The following is a 12,272-nucleotide window of genomic DNA, read 5'->3' as shown; positions in this document are numbered from 1 at the left end:
CGCTAGCATTTTTTTTTGAAATGTTGAAATCAACACGGACACTTAGAGGCAGACAAAGCTGACTTAGGGTTCTCCCCGTGTTCATTGTAGTGCTTAAAAGTATGTGCCGTGTGATCTGCCACCCTTCAGACATTCATTAACATTTCGGTTTAATTTCTAGTTATCATAATTTGAAAAGTAGACTAAAAGTTGGTGCCCCGCACTTTCTTCAAGCATGTGCCTAACAAAAGATCGCATGACAGCGGATGTCGGGTCTAAAAGAAAGGGTCGGGGAGCAACTTACTTCTACTGGATGACGCCACGAAGTTCACATCGTAAGAAAACATATTACACAAGCATGCAACAGCTGCGCTTACCTGACCCTGTAATGATAGCGCTTGATTATAGAGCAAAATTTCATCGCTACTTTTTTTCTCCCCGCAGTTCTATGCAGGCGAACACGGTGGCAAACGGTATTGTGTTTCTCTATCATGGCGTCGCGAGACCAAGGCAGAAGGCGGCTACGCTGCGACCCCTTATTGGGGCCAAAGAGCCGGGCCATAATGTAATGGTCATCCTTCGCAAGGTAATTAAGCGCTTGCGGTTATTCGCAGTGTCCTGTGAGATGAGGCCCAGTGCTAGTATGTAATTGTTAGTACGGACCAGAAGAGGCGCCGCAGACGAGCCGAAAAGAGGAAAAGAAAATGGAAAAAAGCTGTTAAAGATGCACAAAAATGGCTTTTAGATTTTCTCAGTCTACAGTAAACCCGTCCTTCAGACGAACGGGGAGGGGGAGGGGAGCACTACCAGGCTAAGAGCAATGAAAAATGACAGTCTGCGCATTGACCTGTGCCTAATATTTACATTTAAAGAACCGAAAGTAAAGGCTTTATATTCGAGGTGACTAATGCCATATAGCTCAGATAACGTTTGTAACAATGAAACAAGAATATTTAGTTAATAAAAAACAAAAACATTTAAAAAGCGTCACACTCCATGATGCCTTTTTAGATGCGATCGAGTGTGTCTACGAAGGGCGTTCATAAAGTTGTTATCATTGGCATGAAGGAAAGCAGGTAAAAAAAGTGATATCTGGGTATGAGCTTAATATGTATCTGCACATTCTCCTCCCAAGACCATAGACTTTTGCCACTGTTGGAAGAGCTGTCACAAATATTCTCTGTAGTCCCCTTAACTTTGTCAGTTCGGGAAGAGCTCGACTTGAGTATTCACTTTTTGTACGTCCCGGTGATGACACCCGCGCACTGTATTCTTAATGGTAGGGAAGAGAAGAAAAAATATTACAAGGGTTCAACGCTGCTGAACCAAATATTGAGAGACGATATCAGAGAGAGTTTCCGATTTCCCAATGGATGCTGCCCTATCTTTGATTTAAAGCTTTAGCAGTGTTGCGTGGTACTATGGTAAATATAATTTTTGCATTTCACTAAAGTTAGAGAGATGCATGCTCATTTTAATGCCTTTCGTGCACGCATGGCACAAAATTATGATGCCGATAATACGGAATTTATGAACGCCCCTCGTAAAGATGATGCATCCACCTGTCGATTAGCCTAAAAGAGTGCCAAGCCGACCTCGGCTGTCTTACAGCTCATCGCAGAATGTAGATCATTTTTCAGCAGCTGAAACATTCTAGAGGACACTTTGGACCACTAATGTGCGATGAAGCAAAAGCCATTATAGCGCGGTGGATTGGAGCCCTCCACCCTCGATCCCACGTCCTTGGCCACAATGGTCGAGAGCCGTAACCACTGCACCACCACGGCGGGATTTTTCCAAAATGAGCTTGCGCTTCACCTTCTATTGGCGCGTTGTTAGAGTAAAAAAATAAATAAAACCATCGCAGTTAGCATGCAAAACGCACAAAGTACATGCTGCTCGATGAAATCACATATTTAGTACATGCTTGTGTGCATATGTACACGGGCTTTCATAGACTGCGCAATGTATGCTTCTTTTATGCGCGCACTAACATGTGCGCAGCACATGGGAGCTTCTGCATTCGAAATGCACCTGTCGTGGCCGCGATGTGATGTGTAATATTCGATTTCCAGACGGAGCAGGTGGTTCAACAGAATTAGTGACCTCGTTCGGGCTTTAATGATGCACATGCTAGGCATGATCGCAACACAACGGCCTTCACCGCGCATTGACACTGCGCAGCACACGCGTGCTATTTGGGATTTCGTTTTCATGGAAATACGGCCATCGGAATTCAACGCCCCTCGTCGAGCGTCAGTAAACATATGCCGAACACAGCCAGCATGATTGTTTGTTACTGATCAATAGATAAAGTATGTCGACTTTGTATATAGTCGATGTTTCTCGCGCTTATTTTATGTAATTAAAGCGCGGTCTTAGATTAAAACCAAACATAGCTGTAGAATAAGTTCCCTACTAGACTGAGTCTAGACTGACCTTGCGCTCTTGCGTTGTCGCGACGTATTGTGTATATAGGCCTAATTTCGCAGGATGAAATGGCCCGACGAAAACGGGACGTTGGAACAACAGAACATGCGTACACACAAACATCACAAGATGTGCAGACGTCCGAATACATATTTGTTTTCGCTGAGCCAATCATTTCCGCGAAACTATATGTGCACCAAGCAGCCGGAGTAGCCACACTTTTGAAATTTATGCAAGGTCATTGTGCGGTCTGGCAGTTGCAAGATTTCCGCCGCGTGACATTTTTGAACCTCACGCGGACCTCACTCCTATTTGAACATGCCTTGCATGATGAACGAGGTAGCTAGAGTCGAATCCTAGATAGGCCAATTATTCCTACTTTGTGTAAGACAGTTACATCATGAACGCATGCGCCATGCTTGCAATAAAGATGCTTGCTCAGATTTCACTTGTCTAAAGTTTTTATAAATGTCTATTTTTAGATCACTTCCGTGATCTCCTTTCACTGCATGCAAATCAGCAACACTCCAAGTATGTGCTGCAAGTATTTGAGAAGCAACGAAATATGAAACAAGTTTGTCAGCGTTAATTGAATGAAAAAGAACCAGCCACATATGGAGAGACGTGGCTTTAAAAAATGAGAAGGGTTCAAAGCTGCTGAACCGAATCTGGAGCGAAAGCATTAGCTGCGGGTGACCGAGCTTTCTTGTTGTTGTTGTTGTTGTAGCTACGCCTCTTCACGGCGTAGCTGCAGCCACTCGAGGTCTTGAAAACCTACCGCAGTGAAGCTTTCGCTACAATAGCAAGAAGTGGGAGAAATTTGTCTTGAAAATATTTTTTTCTGCTAGCTTGTATACCTCGTTTTCTAAGTTACCTTGAAGTTTCTTTGCTTAAACCCACTGAGAAGTACTCTAAATATTGTTTCTTGACCCATGTTGCTGAGCAAATTGAGAAACGCTCGAACTGTTGAAAATTTTCTCCGTTCCAGTCTTCTGAATAGATCACCTGGTTCGGGAGATATAGTCGCGGTGTTTTTTCTTTGTATTTTAGGCCGCTTTGCTTGTTGTACTCTTCAAACCACACTACATGTAAGGAAAGTCATTGTTTTTCCAATATCAATTTTAAACCTTTGCAGGGAATTTTCCTTAGCGGAGACATATCTGCGAAAACTGCAGAGGGAAAATTCGGAACTGAAAATTTTGTAGTACGACAGAAATTATCGCCGGATGTGATTACTCGTAACATTCAGGTACAAATGCAATGGATTCTGCACACTTTAACCCTGTATGCGTTTGTCGGAATAATGAGCGGTAAAATATAGAAAAAATTGGTGAGCGATTAAGTTTCGTCTTGAGGGGTATGACGCGATATCGTTTATGGCTACCATCTGCGGCTCCTCTTGTGTATCCTAGTTCGCCTACATCCATGTAGTTGCTAGCTTAATCTCTAACCCTCTTTCTACCTGTATTATCTCGCACATGTTCATTAGCATACAGTCATAAGCTACTCTTGGATGGATTGGACAAACGGACGGACGGATTTGGGTGGGTGAATGGATGGATGGATTATTTGGATTATTTCATGTTTCACAACATGGGGATAGAGAAAAAGCTGCTGATGAGTAGCTTGAGAAGCCTTCACGCCCCGTGCTCACGTTACCCGTGTACACTAAGAGTAGCGTGCCTAACTATAATCACCTATGGGTCCTGAAATGTTTGATTTCCCATCTGAAAGCAAAAACACGAGTTGGTAGGTATTCTTAACATATTATACGATCGCAGCCACGTGGGATTGTTTCAGAATTGTTCTAGATCGTCGCAGTTTTCTGGTTGCTTTAAGTCTATAGTCGCGTTTACATGAAGGTGACAGTAGCGCATCGCACCCGGTTCCTAGCGCATTGCATTAATGTAAACAGGGGTAATGCGCTACGAAAGCGTATCACATTAATGTCCAAGGGTAAGTCGACTTTCTCCGGGCATGTCAACCTGGTCGCATCGCGCTAAGGACAAGGTGGTGGCGTCCGACCAAGCGGTGGCCGCTCGCCCCACCGCCAATTCGTGCAATTTCGAAAGGCACCATCATGACGTGACATATGCCGCCATCATCATGGTTTCGCGCGCAAGTGGCACAGGAACACACCATCGAAAACCTCTGGATCAATTTAAAACAAAATCAGCCGGAAACGTAGCGATGTTCAGACAGAGCAGAGGGGATGCTATCCGGTGCCGTGGCCGCTAAGTGTTAGCGCTTGTCAGCGCTGTCAGACTATTGATATGCCAACAATCGAGGGAGCTCTTTTCTTACTGCGTGACGATATTTTTTCCATGCATATTTGCTGAGGAAGTTTGCGGCCAAAAAATATTGTTTTGATCTTAAATTACTCTTAGTGGTATCGCCATGGGTCGGTCTGAAAGTGGAAGCTTTATTCACCTGCGAGAACAGTTCTGTTATGGCCTCCGATGTACGGGAATTTGGCGAGGTTTCTCTCGGGTGCGTCCACAGTCAGGTTCGTCGTCTGTCCGTGCGCCGCCGGAAATGTCAGGTACATGAACAGGCCCGGCTGTCATTAAACGGTACGCAGACACCATTCGCAAGGCAAAACGCCGGCAAAACGACGTGGCGAGAGACTTCATCCGCCGCCACCTGCTCCTGGACCATCCGGACTCCAGAGTGGCGGATGGGTGCTCCCCCCCCCCCCCCCCCCCCCCCTCCTGTCCGCTCCCCACCAAGGGCCTTTCCTTTGCCGACCGGTCCTTCCTCCTTCGACTCCGGGTCGGCTCCGCTCGGACAGCCTCCCGACATCACCGGTTCGGCCTCACCCCCTCTCCGGCATGTATGCAGTGCGGACACCCAGATGAAACACTGTGAGTGTCCATCTTTCGCGCTGCAGCGTGGCGCCCTTTACTTAGGCTATCGCTCCCTCTCCCTTCCCTCTTCCACTTCAGAAGAGGTTCTCTTTCCTCGTGGGCCCGTCTCGCACAAGCCCTTCGACCTGCTCCTCTCCTTCCTGGCGGAAACCGGCCTCGCCGACCTCATGTAGACGCCCTGAGGGACATGACACCTTGACGGTGGTTGTGTAGCGCGAGCGATTCTTTCTCTCTGCTCTTTCCTTCCCTCCCCCACTCTCCAACTATCTACACGTCGTCAGTGGCGGTATCGACTCCGTCGGCAGTCGGCCAGTGCACTCCCCCTCCTATTTCAAGACCAGCCACGAAGAAGAAGCCTAGAGGTGTCTTCTGGCCGGTTAGTTGGTGAAGATCATTTATCTTCGAAACTTCTGGAATAAAACAAGGAACAAAAAGGAAGAAAGAACACACAGCGCACATAACGCACATTTTTTTGCGCAGTTTTGAGAAGGAACAGCCTAGACTGGGTAAAACGCGGTGGACTCGTCAAACACGTGGTTAAAGGGACAATGAAGGAAAACACCATCCGTAACAAGAAGCTACTACAAAGTAAAAACTTGTGTGAGGCACATAGATTTTTTTTTCGCACTCATTTGCCGCTTTTCACTCACTTACTATTTGTTCTCTTTTTTTTGCGCTCATTTTTTCTTTCCTCGCCCTTCTCTTTTTTTTTTTTTTTTTTGCTGTTTCTACATTTCTCTGTTTTTGGTTTTTACTCTTTGTTTCCTTTTACTGCTATTTTCCCCTTTTACTGTTGACTGACTTCTTTCAATGTTTTAATGCAATGACGAAGCCTGACATTAAAGGTTTGCAAAGCGGTTGTACGTTTTTTTGTATTGTTTTTACGCATTTTGCCTAATTTCGACGTCCGTGGCTGTTTTGAAGACTGCACGCTATATTTACGTCCATAAATATTCGACGTCGAATTGACTTTTCTGACTTTAATTAATTAACGTATTATTTCACATCAAATAAATTTTGCGTATAGAGACTTTTTTTCACAGTCCACCCCATACAATTATTATTTTATTCATGAATCACGTCATTCTTCTACAGGCAAGGTGTGATACTCTATGCGGACGTATGAGCCTATAAGGGCTTTCGCCCTAATAAGTTACTCTTCAGGGATACTAAAGGCGTTTCTACCTCCCAAAAAGATGACTGCGTTACTCAGGAAATCGCAATTGAAGTCCTTGACTTTTGTCCCATTGACCTTCATCGGTGGAAGCACCAAGGGAAGGGCGAAATCGCATTCAGAGACGCAATGGTAAAGCCACCTACCCACCAGAAGCACCACACGCCAGTGAGGCATTAGCAAACAGAGGAATTTGCATCCTTGCTTGCAGCGGGTGTAAAAAGAAAAAAAAAACACGCCAAGAAAGAATTCTTCAGGAATCCACTTGGTACAAATTGTATTCCATTGGAATCTATTGACTTTGTTAATAGGTGTAAGCATAAGTGCTCAATTTATTTATTTATTTATTTATTTATTTATTTATTTATTTATTTATTTATTTATTTATTTATTTATTTATTTATTTATTTGATCATACTGCAGACCCAGTGAAGGGTCCTGGCAGGAGGGGCAACAATTCCAAAAGAAAACAGAAAAACATAAAGTGCAAAAACATGAACATAAAAATGACACAAGTGCAAGCAAGACAGCAAATCAATGCACGGCCTTTTCTAAGGAATCAAAGTCCTGAAGGGATGATAATGGCAGGTTATTCCATTCGGTTATGGTGCGCGAGAAAAAAGAAATTTTGAAAATGTTAGTTCTGGCAAAGTAAGGTGTTAGTGATTCGGTGTGCGTAATTCTTGTTGCCTTAGACGATGCCGGTTTAAGATACAAATCAGGAGCCATTGATAATTTATTATTTTTTAGTAGAAAGAGGAATTTTAGCCTGTGTATTCTGCGCCGAGATTCTAGGGACTGTATGTTATGTTTAAGCATTAGGGTAGATGGTGAGTCAGTGCTGCGATATTTAGAAAATATAAACCGAACAGCCTTGCGTTGAATTCTTTCGAGAACATTAATGTTAGTTTTAGTGTGTGGATCCCAAACAGTGCACGGGTACTCAAGTTTAGGTCTAATCATGGTGTTATATGCTAGCTGTTTGACGTCGGAAGGTGCTTGTTTTAACTTATGTCTAAGAAAACAAAGGTTACGGAAAGAAGATGAGCATACAGTGTCAATATGTTTGTTCCAGCTAAGTTTATTCGTTAGTGTTACACCGAGGTATCTGTAATCTTCGACTTCTGAAAGGTTCCGGGTGGGAAGACTGTATGAAAAATTATGGCGGTTCTTTTTGTTCATAATCCGCATAAATACTGTCTTGTCAGCATTTAATTCCATTCCCCATTTATTACACCATTCGCTAATACTATATAAGTTAGAATTAAGTAAACTCTGGTCGCCAGGAACATTAATTTCATTATACAAAGCACAATCATCGGCAAACAATCTAATTTGAACAGGGTGAGTAACGACGTCGGTAATATCATTAATATAGATAAGGAAGAGTAGTGGCCCAAGGACACTGCCCTGCGGGACACCGGAGGTTACTGGAAGTTGGCTGAAACAGTGACCATCGATACTGACATATTGAAATCGGTCGGGGAAATAAGCTGAAACCCAGTTAATAATAAATCAAGGGAGAGCAATGATGCTAGAACGTACTGAGTAATACATATGCCACCGCATAAGACGAGTTCGCAGGGATGCGCCACAGTGGCATGCAATGGCGCTAGAGGTCGACGCGGTAGCCGTTCAAAGCGCGGTCAGGCATTCGTCATCAAATCCATCACTGTGTTGCGGCCTCGTCTAATGGCGTTTTTCTGTTCAGCTACTAGAAGGCAGCATACACGCTCGGACAGCACTCGAACATGGTGCTTCTCCTACGTTATTTTCAGACCAGCGTCTCTTCGTGACCGTAGACGCTTCTGTGGCGTTCTTCATTTCAATGTCATCACCGTCACAGCTGCTTAAGCCGAGCAATGGAGCCTAATGAAAGGAGATGTAGGGCGTTTTGCATAACGCTTTGAGAGTTATACGTTATAGCAGAAAACTGCACGCCTCTGGCGACAACGTGCTATGCCTATAACCATTTCATGCTTACGTCTACTGTCGATTACCGGATAGGCAGCGTTTATTTATTTATTTATTTATTTATTTTGCGGAACCCGCGTATAGGGCACACTTTGCCACCATGACACAGGTGAAAAGTGCATATGAAGAGACTCGAAACTAGGAGTGAAGGCGCTCTTTCACGATGTGCAGGACTCAAAGCTTGTCCAAATCGTGGCTGGAGATGATGTCAACAGCTGGGTCGGGGACGAAGTCGGTATCGTACCTGCCATCTTTGTCGGTCACCAGCGTCTCGTTCTCCCAGTAATCGTAGCCACATTTGTCGTACTGCATTCCATCGAAGAACCGACACTAATCCGTCAATTGACAATAGCTGGCCTTTCAGCCAGCAATCCTGACTCGTATCTCGCTTGGACACAGGGACCACATCAGCGCTCACTCTTGGACTTCACAAAATCAGCCAACCTTTTTCCATTCATTTAATCATTAGCTCATTCATCTCATACCCTACTGATGCCCTGAGGTAATAAACATCTTTAAAAAATGCATCACGCAGCTGTGTACAGCGTATATTCGCCATTATGATTTTCATTTGCCTACATTGAACTTCGATTAGGCTGGGTAAGAACTCTGGTTGACATGTAGAAACCGTAGTTCTGTCACTATATGGCCTGCCACGTGTGTAGCGTAACTATGTGCACCGAGCGCAGTGAGAAGGCTTCATTTGTGTGCGTGAGTGCGTGTGTGTATGCGCACGCTCGCGTACAATAGTGGCATCGTGAAGTTTTCAGAGTCTGTACAGCAGCAGATGCTTGGTCCTCACAGTATATCTTGTTATAAGTTCCTTCGTTTACAACGACATTTGGCCGCTATATTCACAAAACGCGTGTCTTCTCTGCCCAAGAACAAGAGGCTGTGTCGGTTCATTTATTGGTTTATTTTAACTTAATTTGACAGAAAAACTTATATCGGTAATCTAACAGGGTGCCATGAAAGAACAGCACACTAGAGAACAGCATGCGTCAAAACAGCACACAAATAGAGCGCTGTAACAAACCGCAGATGGGAAAATGGCATTGCGACACAGGTGGAAAACAGCACTGCGTGCCAGAACTGCACTGTATCCGATAAAAATTGTTTAGCGCGCTGCCAAAGCTCAGGAATTTGCGTGGAGGGTGCTGAGTTTCATCCCCCGTGTTTCCGGATTTTTTAGATATTTTTATGAATACGAGCATTGCTTGCTCTCTTGTTCTGCATTAGCTGGGCTGAAGTGCTCAGGAAAAGCATTTTGATCAAGCCAATATGATTTCCGGTCAGCCATTTAAGACTAATCATTTGTAGGCATCTCTAATTGCATGTAAGAAAGGTTTTGCATCATTTGTGTCCCGTACACACGTCAGTCATGATAGCCATCGACACCGCATCCAGGTTTCATGAACTAATCACAAGGAATAGTAATGTGTGAACTTAGTTGTTCGTTTCGTTGGCGAATTTGTAAGCTGGCAATGGCTGCAGTTTTGGCAGCCGTATGCAGTTTTATCGAGAACGGGTTTAGCGCCCTATGTCACTGTGTGGTGAAACAGGGTGTTAAACTCGTCACACGTCGAGCACGGAAAATGACGTATGCGCACTCTCTACGGCTTTGTGTCGAAGAACTTCCTGGAGAACGGAGGTGCATGATTGCTTTGAAAACATATCAATTTTCTGACTGGAAACCTTAATAAAATAACACAGGAATTTGTGCATTAGTGTCTTGCTAGGCAGAAAAATGATAACTTCAACATAACATACAATTAAAATACATAACATCAGGTTTAAATAAAAGCACAGGAAAATGGCGCTTCTCGTGCATTATCTTCGCATATCTACAGCACTAGTGTGTCCTTTTCTTTTTTGTACTTGGGTGGAGCATATCGTTCTCTTTCAGGATTTGATCGATTAGCATGCTAATCTTTATGCCGATCATTGAGCCGCGTTTTATTTGTTGTGTAATTTCTCGCTTCTTTCATTTTGCTGTCTAGCAATTGTACATGGTTATCTTTGAACTGATGAACCTACTGAATATCTCGCACATGTATGTTTTATGTATGTATGTTTAACTGCTGTCGCCTCATTTATAAGATAGACAATACTCCATCCGCTATCATCTCCTACAGTGACTCACACATCGCCTTGTAGTCACGTGCCCGATGCGTCTACACTTTTCCGTACGATTGTTTTTGTATCTTGCCGTATACCTTTCTACAAATACTGTAATTTCCATTTCGACACCGACATTCTGACGAAGACTGTTCCACAGCCGAAATGTCAGTAAATTGTTTCACGCGTTGGTCTTCGTTTTTCACTACAATTGAGCAGTTGATGACAACTGATTAATAAATGTAATATTAATCACACACACACACACACACACACACACACACACACACACACACACACACACACACACACACACACACACACACACACACACACACACACACACACACACACACACACACACACACACACACACACACACACACACACACACACACACACACACACACACACACACACACACACACACACACACACACACACACACACACACACACACACACACACACACACACACACACACACACACACACACACACACACACACACACACACACACACACACACACACACACACACACACACACACACACACACACACACACACACACACACACACACACACACACACACACACACACACACACACACACACACACACACACACACACACACACACACACACACACACACACACACACACACACACACACACACACACACACACACACACACACACACACACACACACACACACACACACACACACACACACACACACACACACACACACACACACACACACACACACACACACACACACACACACACACACACACACACACACACACACACACACACACACACACACACACACACACACACACACACACACACACACACACACACACACACACACACACACACACACACACACACACACACACACACACACACACACACACACACACACACACACACACACACACACACACACACACACACACACACACACACACACACACACACACACACACACACACACACACACACACACACACACACACACACACACACACACACACACACACACACACACACACACACACACACACACACACACACACTACCCGGTGCGCTTGAATATTCTTCCAACATCCATTATGTGCTTCTAGCACAGCCTTGACAGCGGAAGGCAGCTTGTGGTGCAATCCTCTCTTGGCACCAAAGGCCGGGGCCTTAAGGGAAAATTGTTTCTAATTTTCATTTGTTTGTTGTTATAGTGCACCGATTTTAAATTTTTGTATGCTTTCTTCTTTTCAGTCGAGACATGCCTACGAGAACTTTGTGAAAAAGATCGAAACTAAACATTTTTATGCTAGGAGAAAAAATATATATGGATGTTTTGACCTGTAGAATGCCAATAGAGACGTAACGAATGCTACAGCAGTCGTCTGTCACATTTTAACTTTGTAGGCTCTTCGGAAGAATAGAGAAAAAAAAAAGACAAAAAACATTGATGAAATCGGCGCTCAAGTTTCGTTTGTAAAAGTATGACGTGATGTCGTTAACGGCTCCTGTCGTCAGTACGCCTTGCAGATCCTAGTTCACGTATATCACGTCATGCTAGTCTGTTGTCACCACCACGTGTCACTATTGTGCAACACACTACTGCTAACCGGGTGGTATCTTCCCACGAACTCTAAATAATTTATAATTGGACTTCATCTTCCATCTGTTTGAATTTGAACATTGAGCGATAGTTATGG

The 12,272-nt window shown here is 44.1% G+C and overlaps 1 protein-coding gene across 1 annotated transcript in view; it reads right to left on the bottom strand.

Moving 5' to 3' along the window:
• The window catches only part of LOC146208214 (arylsulfatase B-like), a 37,298-nt gene extending 32,218 nt beyond the window's left edge, over positions 1-5,080 (bottom strand). The window contains exon 1 of the mRNA XM_084587228.1: positions 4,840-5,080. Coding sequence (XP_084443354.1) covers positions 4,840-4,957 — 118 coding nt within the window. The 5' untranslated portion in view covers positions 4,958-5,080. The remainder of the gene's footprint in view (positions 1-4,839) is intronic.
• Positions 5,081-12,272: the final 7,192 nt, after the last annotated feature.

The sequence above is a fragment of the Amblyomma maculatum genome, chromosome 1, assembly GCF_055883805.1.
Source record: "Amblyomma maculatum isolate TAMU_Amacu chromosome 1, ASM5588380v1, whole genome shotgun sequence".
Taxonomy (NCBI): Eukaryota; Metazoa; Arthropoda; class Arachnida; order Ixodida; family Ixodidae; genus Amblyomma; species Amblyomma maculatum.
The sequence above is the reverse complement of the archived record's forward strand: the minus strand, read 5'-3'. Positions and strand labels throughout refer to the sequence as shown.